Source organism: Nomascus leucogenys, chromosome 9 (genome assembly GCF_006542625.1).
Source record: "Nomascus leucogenys isolate Asia chromosome 9, Asia_NLE_v1, whole genome shotgun sequence".
NCBI classification, from domain to species: domain Eukaryota; kingdom Metazoa; phylum Chordata; class Mammalia; order Primates; family Hylobatidae; genus Nomascus; species Nomascus leucogenys.
In genome coordinates this window covers 83,414,005-83,428,473 of record NC_044389.1, presented here as the reverse complement: position 1 = coordinate 83,428,473, position 14,469 = coordinate 83,414,005, and the positions used below count along the sequence as shown (strand labels likewise).

Below are 14,469 nucleotides of genomic sequence, written 5' to 3'. Positions count from 1 at the left end.
ATGTTAAAGTCTCATGACTTGGGGACCATCTACTTTTTGAAGTTGCCTGTGCATGGGTCACTGGCCAGAACCTAGTGCTTGTTTTCTCTACTTCTCCTTCTTGGGCAAAACTTTACTGCATCTCCCACAAAGTAACAAAACACCGTGCCTGAATTTTGAATAGCAAAAGACCTTTGAATGACTTCTTTCAGATAAGCGCATTACATGCCAGTGCCTCAGCCATTCTCCACGGTCAGATGAAGGAGTTGTATTACTTCTTTCTGTCTGCTTTTTATTATGCTGTCAAGTGGTACTCAAATTAACTTTTTATCTAGGGTAAAACATATGAGACAATCAAACGTAATATTTAAAATGTTTGTTCGCTTTCTCCCTTCACTTTATATCATTGCAGAGATAACATGTAAATGTCATTCTAGTATTTGATAAATGTATAAATCCATATGGGCCCAGAATTAAGTTCTCGTCTGAATGCATTCTTCCAGCATTTATCACGTATTCACAATTATGTCCTCAGTAAATCCTATTAAACAGTTATATCCTCATCCATATCAAGAGCAATCTTTGGTTAGACATCCAGGCATTATGACTGCTTCCCTTTTAGATAATAAATTGATATTATTAAATTTAGATTTATTCCTTTTGGTTTTTATTTTCTGTTGTTATTTTATAAAATTGATGTGTTTTTGTCACGATAAAGGGGTTGAGCCGAATCAGATTTTATGGCTCTTAATTGCTTCCTTGGTAAATATTAAAAAACAGAGGGGCGGGAGCAATATCCTTTGTAAGGCATGAGCTGAATATGTGACAGTTTCTTGAAAAATCAATGGAAAGTTCCTAATCTACTGTAAAGTCTTTCAATTTTCATCCAGTTAGAATTCTGCTTATAGTCAGCTTCTGCGACTCAACCAAGGAGTCATTAAACAGACGGAACACAACATCTTAGAGAACAAAAGTGCATGGGATCCAATTAGAGTTTGGAAGTGAAAGTGACTTATAATTAAACAGAAAATAACCAAATAATGACAGTAATTGGGCATTTGAGCATAGTCTGTCCATTTTTAAGACCTCCTATCCAAAGAATTTGGTTATGTTTTATGGCAAGAGAGGTGGAGAAAAAACTGGGCTCTTCTGGCCTTCCTTAAAATCCATTGAACACTTAAAATCCATTACACCCTTAAAATCCATTACACAGGAGAAACTTTTTTTAAAAAAAATTATATTTTAAAGGCTCTTCTATCGCTTTCAGAGTGGGATGTAAGACAGAATAGCCTTATGCCAAATATCACACCATTCATTGCAGGCTGTTAATATATACTGAGATTGTAGTCAAGTTAAAAAAACATATGGAAGAAATTCAGAATGTGCGCTTTAGAGTGATTTGGAGTGAGTGGCTCTTATGTCCCAATTTTATCACCTGTGAGAGGGATAGTTAATAGAGTTAGGATCCATATTAGAAAGATATTCTAAATATTTTAGTTTGTAATCTTCAAAAAGATGAATTTTTACCAGGATTTTTTTCACTTGTTGTCTTGAATGTGTTTTTCTTTTGCCCAAAATAGTAATTTATATAGGCATACATATGGCTTTTTTGTTTGTTTGTTTGTTTTGGTGAGAGAAAGCACCTAACAATCTCTGGATTCACTTTGACTGCACTGACCCTAAGTAGATGAACAGTGCAGGATTCCCAGGTTTATGGCTAGTTAAGGAGTTCTTCCAATAGCTGTCAACTCTAGAAATAGAGTAATCTAATCTTGATATAACAGCAGTCTTCAGGCTGGAATATTTGTACTGTCGCAATTACCCTAAGACATTTCAAGAGGAGTTAAAAGGAATCCATTTTCACATCCTCAGCCACCATAAGTCTTATTTTCTTAAAAGTGATCAGCCTGAGAAGGCACCTTGGCTGGAGGCCTTATTGCAGCTTCTCCTTTCCCGCCTCCTCTTTCTCAAATGCTCTTTTTCCATTTTAACAGAAAGGCACAGGTCTCCCTAGACATAGTCACTATGAACATTTCCTTGAGCTATAAAAACCTCTGGGGCACACACAAAAAAAGACATTGGAAAAGCTTAGTGTCTAAGAAGTCTCCTTAATCAAGGGAGCAATGTAATTTCCCTCCCATCTTTATCATTAAGAGATGCATTCCAATAAAATTTTATTTCTGTGCACTTTAATATTTATGAATATTTATCATATGTTAGTGCCGTCTATCTCAATTAGGAACTAAAGAGTTCATAATTGTGAACTCTCTATAATAATTATTATGATATTATTTATTCCAAAGGAATTTTTTGAACACTTAGGACCCATCATCTCAGGAAATTTCTAAAATTTAGTTAAATTTCTAAACATAACATATAATGTAGTGACAAAAATATTTTAAAGTTTAGCATACCTGTAACCTCACTTGGGAGACTGAGGCGGTAGGATCGCTTGAGCCCAGGAGTCCTAGTCCAGCCTGGGCCACATGGGGAGATCCTGTCTAATTTAAAATAGGTATATATTTTAAAGTTTAAATTTATAATGCACTGGAGTAAAATTGGGAAAATTTAAAGTGGAACTACAATTTCAAAGAAAAAAAGAATAATATAAGATTTGTAAATATCAATGAGGATTTTATTCATGGACTTTTCTCTAAATGAATGATAGTGGGACTCAAATTGCTTTGATATTTATATGCCATTGGTAACAGAGTAATATAGCCATTTCATTTTAATCTCATAATGTTTACAGCATTATTTACAACTATTTAAACATGGAATGGGAATAGTATTCTTTGGGGATATTATTTTGTAGCTACATGAGTAAAAATTATAAGGGGTACAATTTTGAAGCCATTCCATCAGAGTAAACAGTTATCCATTGCTTATGGTGCTTTTTTAAAATCTAGGACTCAAGTGCCTGGTGGTGTAGGAAAATGTACTGAAGCACTTGTCACAATTCATAGCCAACAGCAAAACTGGGTGGATATCTAAAGTAACTTCTGCATAACATCCCTTTGCTGGAATATAAGAGCTCAAGGTTTGTTATTGTTAAGTTAGGTCAGGAAAGAAAAAGACAAGATAAGGTTTAGGGATTACTTCAACTGTTAGACATGTGTTTTCCCAAAGAAGACAGTCTTTATATTCATAATTTTCATCATCTGTAAAAAGCTATAAAGACCAATTACGCAAGTTTCTTAGAGGTATCTGGAGTCTGTTCTGTCTTATGCATTAGATCTTCTATTTCAAAGGTGCTGATTTGGGATGGACACAAAACCCATTTTTTATCTTTAATATAGCACAACAAAATATATTAATTATCTCAATACCTTATGCTTCATTTCACCAAGAGGTTTTATTCAAATTCAGTAATTGCTCTGTTTGGCAAAAAATAAAATCTGAAGGAACATTGAAACTCTGTTTAATAATATTGACCTATGATAAAAATTTTACTTTCAAGTAGAATAGGAATGAACTTTGTTAAGTTTTAACAAATTTGGAAGTGTTGAGTGGTAAAAAAAAATTTTTCTCACAATTTGGATTAAATGTTTTAAGACATTTGAAGTCTACCAGCAAAATATAATTTTAAAAATACATCTTTCCTTTTAAAACATACAAAAGTTTTTAGTATAAATATACTTTTTATATATATTTCATTTAAATACATATACTATGGATACACTTGCAAGTTAAATGTCCTGTAAAGAAAGAAGCCTAAATGATAACAAAAAGCTTGTGGCCAATATAATGATCATTTGGGAAAGGTCTGCTAGTGTTTCTATCAAATAAAATACAACTCAATAACAATAACAATTTTTAAAAGCAGCTTTTTCACATTCTAATGTAAAAATATTTCTTTTCAGAAGATATTTAAGTATAATTTTTTCTAACTGGTCATTTTTATTTCTTACAGTTGTTAAAATGTGTTGAAACTAATAAGAATCTGTTGGATTAGACTTTTAAAACAAAATCCTGGCAGTTCAGTTTTCTCCTGGATTTGGTGGAGAAGAGAGATGGGGAGAATGTAACTCCAGTGAGAAGTCTTCATTGCCTTTTTCAGCAAGCTCATGCATCCTCCCCTATTACATAAAGGAGGGGCAGAGCAGAACATAGAGACTTCTCTCCCCAAAGCTGCTATTTTTCTTCCCCCACAAAACCAAATTTATTCCAAGTATAGTTTCATTTTTTGACATTTTATTACAAAATATTTTAAACATACAGGAAAGTTTGAAGAACTGTATAGTTCGTACTTAGAGACCCATCACTTAACTTTCTATAGCTAACAATTGACTATATTTGCTTTATCACATATCTTGTGTCTACTCTTCCAGCAATCTAACCGTTTCTTTCTTTTTTGGTATCTGGCAAAGTAAGTTTTATTTAACTCTATTGCATACATGCTAATATCTAAACTTCTTGTTTGCATGTACTACTATGCTAAAGCCTTTATAGGTTAGCCCACGCATTTCCTGCTTCTTTCCCACCCTACCATCTTCCAATTTTACTCAAACTTCGTTCACATCAAACTTCTTACCCATCATCTGAACATAATGTGGAATTTTGCTGCCTATACACATTTAAAAAATCTCTATGGAGAATGTCATTCTTCTTTCTTTCTGGTGTTTATTTATCCTTCAACATCCTTGACTGTCACCATTTCACTGAAAAGTTTTTCTTGTACCTGCAAGCACTTTGCACCTGTCCTCCCAGGGAAAATGGCCCCGGTTTGTAGCATTTGCAGATTTTCATGGTATAAATGTTTCCCCCACAGCTGATTTGAAGCTACCAACATTACTGACCATGGAGTTTAGAAGGGATACACTCAGTATCCTCTTACCAGCTGACAGAAGCCAGCTCCAGTGTACCACTGCTACTTTCAATGTAATATTTGTCATTGTCTATTGTTGTTGTTCACGTGATCTCCGAAAGCAGAGACAATGCCTCATTCATATTTTTGTTGCTAGCACATGGCAGGCTGTATAGTAAAGGAGTCACAAGAATATTTGATGAATGAATGATTTGGATGGTAATTTGTACTCTACGTAACACTTTCTGCACACCACTAATTCACGTGTAACTGAAGAATTCACAGTAATAGCTCCACAGTGGTAACTGAGCTGGAAGTCAGAGCCAACATCTGTAATGTGTGCCAGATACCCCAGGTGGTAAGACTCTCTCTTTAGCCAAGCACTTGCCTCCACTCTCTGTGGTGCAAATGCCTTTTTCTAGTTCCTTTCTAAGGCTGAAATCTACCCTGTGGGGTTGCAACAGTCACTTAGAAGGCCATTTGTCATAGATATCTTAAAACTTCATGAGAAGTTAGCAAGGTGCTAAGTTAAGGGCAAGAAGGATATGTATTAAAAGCAAATCTTTAAAGATCCCCTTTGTCTATATACTATCCTCCCCCATGTTGAGGAAAAATTGAGTTTTCAGGGTTGCTTAGATTCTGGAATTAGTAGCATGATACCCCAGGCATAAAAGAAGATCAGAACTTAAAAAGTTGAAAGTAGAGGCCAAAAACAGAAGTGATTATTATTTGAAACAAAATGAAATTTTACTTAAAATTACTATTTTTTCTAACATATGAAATACTACCTTTCAGTTTTGGACTTCCAAGTTGAAATAGGTGATTATATGCTTTTTTAAATGGAAAGAAATTACCACAGTTTTCATGTAAAAGGTATTTTATGTGTCTTCATTATTTAATATACTGAATTTTAATTTGAGCTACTGTGGTACATTTTCACAACTTAAACAGAACAGTAACAAGAATGTTTAATATGACATTATCTTTGCATGTTGCAGGTAGTAAAATTCTGAAAAGAATGTACTTATTCTTGATCTTTCTGTTTAATTATGGACTGTGAGGATTTGGAGTGGAATAAGTTTTTGAAAAAGTTTTAATGATCTCTGGAAAATACCGAAAACCTGGAATAGCAATACTAAGTATAGTATACCAGAACATTTACATCTGAACTTAATTCTCTCCTGCTGTTGTTCAGCTCCTTTACATTAAATTACACATCAATCCAGATATTTTATTTTGGTATTTTAAATCTTTTTGAAGTTATATATGTGTGGTTAGAGCTAATTTTGGTTTTGATTATATGGAAAAGATTGAAGGTACTTTTCAGGATAAACTATTCAGAGAATAGTTTAATGGCTCTTCTTACTGTCCATGGTCAGGTTATTTTACTTTTTGTGTAAATATATTTCAATTTTATAAGAGAGATAATAAAACTCCTTATCTGTGTTACTGAGAATTTTTTTTTTTTTTTTTTTTTTTTTTTTGAGATGGAGTTTCACTCTCGTTGCCCAGGCTGGAGTGCAATGGCACAATCTCGGCTCACCACAACCTCTGCTTCCGAGGTTCAAGCTATTCTCCTGCCTCAGCCTCCCGAGTAGCTGGGATTACAGGCATGTGCCACCACACCCAGCTAATTTTTTTGTATTTTTAGTAGAGACGGGGTTTCACCATGTTAGCCGGGATGGTCTCGATCTCCTGACCTCGTGATCCGCCTGCCTCGGCCTCCCAAAGTGCTGGGATTACAGGCGTGAGCCACCGCACCCGGCCGAGAAACTTTTAAAACAGAGTTTTTGTTTTTTTTTTTAATTAAGAAAAGTGCTAGAGTGTGTTGTGATTCACTATTTATGGGGAGCACAACTACATATACATAAAGTAGTATATCTTTTATATGCTCTCTAATCATTCATTTTATCTGAAAATATAAGGAATAGTATACTGACTGACTGTGAGAATGTTCATTTTGCATTTAAAATTTAGTATGTATTTGAGCATTTTTCTGATCATCAGCTTATACCAAGCTAAGAAGCACAGCTTTACATAATTTATTTCCCTCCTTTTCCAACGTAGTTTCTTACTTTTCGTTGCTCTAGTTATGGTTTTTACAAGTTTTTTTATCAGAAATGTTCTGTGAAATTATTTTCCATATATATTTTTTACTTATTTGATTTTATGTGTCCCCCCTCTCACTCACTTAAATACATGAAGTTTTATTTCTAGACATCTTAGCCACTCCTTGCTGCTTTTCTTGTTGTGCTTCTAAATATAGTGACCAGTTTTGGAGCTCTCCCACAGTTTCCATTCTTTGTGTTCACTGAATTGATTTCATGATCTGGCCATATTGTTTATTGGAGAGAGCCAGAATATTTTCCCTTACTCAGCACATCAGGACCCCTGAGTTCACAGGTCAGTTGAGGTAGGGAATTTTAAACATAGAGTAGTAATTGGACAATATTAGACTGAAAGCATCATTGAATGGAGTAACTGAAATATATCTATGTATAGGAAGACCACCCTAAGGGGACTATTTGCCATCCCACTTTAAAAAAAAAGAAGTCTTTTAATGGTCTCTTGTTCATTACTCATCTAAAATCCAAGCACAGAGAATTCAGTTTTAGATGGTCTCCAGAGCAGAATTTGATGTATAATCTTAATTACGAATCATAGATAATTAATATTGTTTACAAAATCAGAATACAATTAGAGGCAGGGATCCTGCACACACCCTATTTTCCTCTCCAGTGTTCTGGCCGAGAGACTAATTAATAATTCAAGGAACTTACAGTGAATGAGAACCCATGGTTTTGCTTGATTATCAGAACAGCCAGATTGGAGAACTGCTGTCTCCCACATGGATGGAAACCTATTCCACCCATTTGCAGGTAGAATAGCTGGCAATAATAAGTCCTTCCCATTGGATATGTTGAAAGGTGCCTGCCATGGCATAATTGCCACAAGAGAGGAAGAAATGGACATAAATGTAGGCTGCTTTCAGGGCAGAGGGAAGGTGGGAGGAAGCCAGCTTGCTGGTTTTCACACAGCCTCTGGGGAACACCCATGCACCTATGAGATGGGTTTGTGTTAGCATCACCTCTGAAAGATTACCCACCCAGGCAAAGAAAGTGATCCATATGTTTTCACTTTCTTGGAGTGGAGGGAAAAAAAAAAAAAAAGCAAAGACCTTTCTTCTAGCCATTTCAAAATTGGGTGTGTTGTACAAGTTTTCTTTCTCATGGAAATGTTGGCATATTAATTGTTTGATCCATACAATCAATGAGGTTCCAAATGGCGTTCATGAAAGCCCTCTAAGGGAAACAGTAGAAATCTTTTTTCAAAACCCTTCTGTGAAAGCTTGCTGTTATCACAAATTATAATAAAAGACCAAAACACATACCAGTTGTCATCTATAGACTACCGTCCCTGAGCAAATTACGTGACTCAAACTGTTCTTTTGGATTAGGAAAATTTCTGTTATTATTTGAAAAGAATATTCTGTTGTATATCTGTTAGAGACAGTAGAATTAGATGATCTGCTTGTGTTAATGCTTTCTATAAAAATCCCACATAATGAATAAAAAGGATAGCTTATCCATTTTACCTTGGATTATAAAAATCTTGGCCAGGTGCACTGGCTCACACTTGTAATCCCAGCACTTTGGGAGGCTGAGGCAGGCAGGTCATTTGAGGTCAGGAGTTTGAGACCAGCCTGACCAACATGGTGAAGCCTGTCTCTACTAAAAATACAAAAAAAGTTAGCTGGGCTTGGTGGCACATGCCTGTAGTCCCAGCTACTTGGGAGGCTGAGGCAAGAGAATCACTTGAACCTGGGAGGTGGAGGTTGCAGTGAGCCGAGATCGCACCACTACACTCCAGCCTGGGTGACAGAGGAAGACTCTGTCTCAAAAAAAAAAAAAAAAAATTGAGAGGTTTTTTTTCTGTTTTATACTTCTTCCAATGTACCTTGGGAATTAAAGAAAAAATCAAATGGGCTCATTAAAGTATTATTTTAAAACATTTTAAAATAATGTATTTATTTGTAACAATAATCTATGTAATTAATTTTTTTAATTTGGAAAATGTAACAAGTGGTAAAACTTACCCAGAAAAACCATGCATAACTTTCAAAAATAGTACTAAAATGCCAACCATGGTGCCATTGTCTCTTACCAAATCCAGTTTAGCAGTTCTCTACTCTTTTCTCCAGAACTCATGAACCAACCAGAAGATGAAAGAGTATCAAGTGCTCAATCATCATCAAATAATTATGAATGATGTTGAAAGGCAGATAGGGAATTAAGAGACTTTCTAGTTTAATCACATCAAAGGAGAACTTTCGGAAAAGCAGTTTCCTAAAGTAGTTTTCCCAGCATGGAGACTGCAAATGAATAGAAGATGGTGATAAGGCACTTAACTCTTCCTCCCAATGCGTGGTCTCTATATAAATAGAAAAGAAGGGGAAAGTCAATTGGAAGAGGAGGATAGTAACCTACCCCTCTCTGCTCAGTGATTTTCCAGTTAGCTTCTTACTCATCTACCCTCTGGATATCTCGAAAGTTTTTCTTTGGCACTATGGGGACTTCTCAAAAATCACATCCTAGTATTCGTGGCCAAAAGCTTAAATTTTCAAATTTGATTTACAGATAAATCCTCTTAAGGGAAAAAAAAAAATACTGATTTTGCTTACTGGAGTCAGTTGTATGTGTAAATTTGTAAAATCAATTACAATTAGATAAAAAATTACTGACCACTGAACTCTGTTTGAAAATACAGGTGCAACAGCTGCAGCCCGGAAAGAAGTGATAAGGAACAAGATCCGAGCAATAGGCAAAATGGCCAGAGTGTTCTCAGTGCTCAGGTGGGTGCATTCATCCTCGGTTTTTGTTTCAAATTGTATTATGTGTCACCTAATAAATACTTTAATACTTTCATCTGGTAATTTAAACATTTTACTAGAGAATATTTGTCTTTCTTTTTTTCCTTTTAAATTAAAAATTGAGGAAAATTAAATGAGAAATTGTCAGTTTCTCACTATTTTAGTTAAATTGCAGTCTACTAAATTATTTCTGTTAAGAAAGTCTCGAAATGAATTGCATCACATTTTATTCCTCTATTTGCTATAGGACTTTAAAACATTGATTTCAAAATAGGTTGAATATCTTATGAAACAGAAAAAGCTATTGTAATTTTTTTTGTTTTGTTTTTCATTCTGGCTCGTGGTGAAAGATGCATTTATCAGACACATTTCACTAGATTTCTAGGAAATGAACATCAGCCATAAAGCTATTCATGTGAATCTGTTATTCTAATTATTGAGAGAAAAAATTACTATGTTTCAATTTCCATATAGTAGTATATTTTGTAGATTATGAATCATATTATTATTATTAAGCATTAATTTAGAAAACAAATATTTTCTTGAAGGAAACTCCAGTTATTTCTAAATAATACAATGTAACATTTCTCTTCAGAAGATTACTTTAAAATATGATATATTTATATGTAAGGAGTATACAGTCAATTCAAAATAATACATATTAACGAGTAAATAGGAACACCTTGGGAAATAGTACATCTACAACTGGATAATTTAATAATCTAATTTTTTGCCAAATTTTTGCCCCAACTCTTTCTCATAGAGTGTCGCCACTGGCTCTTTTGATTTCTCCTCTTGCTATTTCTATCCTCTTCCTGGTACAGTCACTAAAGAGTAACTGAATGACTTAATGCCAAAAGAGGGAGCCATGAGAAGGATGAAAAGCATTATCATGCTCCCTCAGAGACACCACATCAAAGGCAGTGGGAACTCTGTGGTAGCCAGCACAATCACGACAAGCCGTGTTCAAGCTGAAAATAGGGCATCATTGCTCCCTTCCGTTACTGAATGAGGCTACCTTTGCTCTATTGCTCTACGTTTCCAACTACATTTTCAGGGCTTATTCATTCATGCCATAAGTAAATATAGTAAAACTTAAAGCATTGATTACGTACCATGGAGAAAAGAAATAAAGCAATGTAGAGATGGAGCAAGTGGGAGATAAAGAACTTCTTTTAGTGTGTGGTCAACAAAAAACTTTCTGAGTAATGGTATTTGGGCAAGCATAGGTGACCTTCATGAAGAAATGAGGTAAGGGAGTTCAAGGCAAAGAGAATAGCCAAGTGCAGAGATACTTAAGTAAAGACAAAACTGGTAGTTTTGAGGACCACAAGGAGGCCTGTATGGCTAGAAAAATGTTCTGTGGGGACAGAGGCGTATATGAAGGTCATAAGCTTAATTGGAATTCTGAGTAAACACTTGCTTATTTATTGTGCCTCAGATTTACCAATAATGCTTTTATTTCTTATTCTGTCTGAAGTCTCTGAGGGAAAGTAAAAACAGCTCTAGAATTTCCATGACTATCCCATGATAAATGGACTATTTGAACGCAGTGATCAGTGACTTCACTTAAAATTGCACGTTAGTAGAAAATAAAAGCAAGCTCTATATTATTGTTTTTCTATAATAAAAGCATCCATAGCACATATGCAGAATACAGAGAGATCCTATCCAGAAAAAAGTAAGTTAAGCTTAGTAAATAATGATTGAGCATTAACGGTGTACCATGCACTGAATTAGGCAATCAAGATACCAAATTGGAATGCCAGCCAGATAGACAATAAACTAACAAAGAAAATAAAGTGGCCCGGCATGATGGCTCACGCCTGTAATTCCAGCACTTTGGGAGGCCGAGGTAGGCGGATCACAAGGTCAGGAGTTCGAGACTAGCCTGAGCAACATGGAGAAACCCTGTCTCTACTAAAAATACAAAAATTAGCCAGGCATGGTAGTGCGTGCCTGTAATCCCAGCTACTCAGGAGGCTGAGGCAGGAGAATCTCTTGAACCCAGGAAGTGGAGGTTGCAGGGAGCTGAGATCATGCCATTGCACTCTAGCCTGGGCAACCAGAGCGAGACTCCATCTCAAAAAAAAAAAAAAAAAAAAAAAAAAAAGTGTGTGCTAACTACATGAATAGATACCCTGCTGTGGCATTAGACAGGAAGGAACCTTGTGTTTCCTGACTGGAATGTTCATAAAGAGGTTAAAATTGGAGGAGTGCTTTGAAGGATAGGCTGGATTCCAGGACAGGGAAAAATGTGGTGAAGGCATTCCTGGAAGTGGAAAAAATTATCAGGAGCACAGCCACACAATCCTAAGAGCAATATCAATGGCATCCTTTTATGGGGCACTTGCTAAGTGCCAGGTTCATGCCCCATGTTATGCACATTTGACAATAATCAGCACAGGAAGCTTGCAAGGTTGTGGTGACTTCACTTTCCTGTGAGGAAATTGAATGTGAGAGAGGCTAAGCAGAGTGTCCAAACTCACTCAGCTGGGGAGCAACACTAATGAGAGTCTTACTCAAAACTGTGCTATGTAGTCTAGTATAAATTCTAAGCAATACTAGTAGTCTAGTAATGAATTCTAAATGTATTAAAGGACTGCCTAGCAAAAGACATGAAGGTGAGTGAGGAATCTTGTTAAAAAGGAGACTGAAAATATACTGAAGTCCATATCCCTGAGTGTTTTGAATAGCATGTTAAAACATGTAATTTTGTGTGTGTGTAGGCAATCAGGAATTGTAGAATTATTTTCATGAGATTAGAGGCATGCTCTAACCCATGTTTCACTATACGTGTTAATCGCAACGTGAAGATTGGCTAGCAAGGTGACGTATGGATAACGAAAAAAGTAAATAAATATAAAATAAAATGTAAATTAAAAATAAATGTAGGAAGCTTTTGAAGTAATCCCAGCAAAAGGCTGGACCAGGCTATGGCGGGGAGAAGTGCAAAGGAAAGGACAAATATAAGAAATTTGGGAAAACAGGACGTGATTAATGAATGTGGAATGTGGTACAAATTTGTCAGGTATACTTGCCCAACATGTTTCTTACGTTTTGGAAATGTGCAACCTTATAAGGGAACCAGAAAACTGTCTTTCAGCAGTCCTTGCAGATAAAATACAAGCCTGTTGCCTAAGGTTTGCCAGTCAGATAAATGCATGTAAGTAAGGCTTTGTTTCAAATTGAGCATCATGAGGACGCAGCAAGGCAGGACGGCAATTGTCCTGTCAGGTGTGGAATCTCATGGACCAGCAGTGGAAGAGCTTCCACCTCAGCATTTTGGGAGCTAACTACACAGCATTAGTATGAGTTCTGGCATCGGCTATGAACATCAGTGGCAAGCCTTTCATGGAGCCCACCCCACAGTAAGAACAGGTACTGTTACTCTTCCCAGCTACAGAGCATTGAAGCCCCGTTCTCTGGATCTGTGAGCTCTCTAATACCTTTAATATATCTCTTTCCTGTTAAAATTAGCCAAAATAGATTTCCAGTGTTGGCTATGAGAACCCTTACCTATATGAGAGGCTACAAAAGAGAGGAAATATTCCAGAATATTCTACAGGGGTTCCAGTCTATGCCATTGATAGGAAGCCATTGTCTAAAGAAGAGGAAGTATTTTTCAATTTAAATACCTAACAGGTATTTTTCGGGAAGAGTAGGATGCACTGAATTTGGCAGAGCATTTATGTAGAGGCACTTAGAAATTCTGCCCTGGAGGTTCAGAGAGAGGCGAGGCTTAGAAATGTAGACATAAGGCTGGGCGCGGTGGCTCACGCCTGTAATCCCAACACTTTGGGAGGCCGAGGCGGGTGGATCATGAGGTCAGGAGATCGAGACCATCCTGGCTAACACAGTGAAACCCCATCTCTACTAAAAATACAAAAAAATTAGCTGGGCATGGTGGCAGGCGCCTGTAATCCCAGCTACTCGGGAGGCTGAGGCAGGAGAATGACATGAACCCGGGAGGCAGAGCTTGCAGTTAGCCAAGATTGCAGCACTGCACTCCAGCCTGGGCAGCAGAGCAAGACTCCATCAAAAAAGAAAGAAAGAAAGAAAGAGAGAGAGAGGGAGAGAGAGGGGGAGAGAGAGAGAAAGAGAGACAGATGCAGACGAGAGTAAACAACACAGAGACAAGAGTACAGCAGTGTAAGCTGATGGTCTTGCTAAAGGATAGCATGAAAAGTGAGAGGAGGAAAATAAAAATTCTTCAGAACATTGCTTTCCAATAGAAATAAAATGTGAGCCACATCCGTCATTTTAAATTTTCTAGAAACCACAGTAAAAGGGGTAGAAACAGAAACAAAAGAAATTATCAATTTTTATAATACAGTCTGTGTAACACAAATATCCAAAATTTTATCATTTTGACATTTGATCAATTCAATGTAACACTTATTAAAGGGACATTTTCTATTCTTATATTTGTACTACATCTTTGAAATCCCATGTGTATTTTACACTTACAGCACATCTTAATTCGACTAGTCATGTCTCAGGTGGTTAACAGCCACATGTAACTGGGGCCTACATATTAGAAAACACAGATCTGGAGATAGAAGAAAAAGATCAGCCTAGGAACTGAAGATGTCAGAGAAGGAGAAGGAGAAGCAGGAGAAAAAAGCATTACAACACCTAGGGCAAAGAGTCTTTCGGGAAGGAGGGTATGGTCATCAGAAGAAATTACTGCAGAGATATCAGTTTGAATGAGAATTCAGCAGAGAGAGTTGAAATTGAAAAATGAAGAAGCTGCTAGAAACCTTTGAGGGCATGGCCTCCATGTGAGGCAAGAATGGCAGTCACAATTAAG

General features: G+C 36.3%; 1 protein-coding gene across 3 annotated transcripts in view; it reads left to right on the top strand.

Annotated features, from left to right (window-relative positions):
• Nucleotides 1-14,469, top strand: part of PPP3CA (protein phosphatase 3 catalytic subunit alpha) — a 330,477-nt gene that overhangs the window by 303,812 nt on the left and 12,196 nt on the right. For all 3 annotated transcript variants that reach the window (XM_012499552.2, XM_003257486.3, XM_003257485.3), the window contains exon 11: nt 9,554-9,638. In XM_012499552.2, coding sequence (XP_012355006.1) covers nt 9,554-9,638 — 85 coding nt within the window. The remainder of the gene's footprint in view (nt 1-9,553; nt 9,639-14,469) is intronic.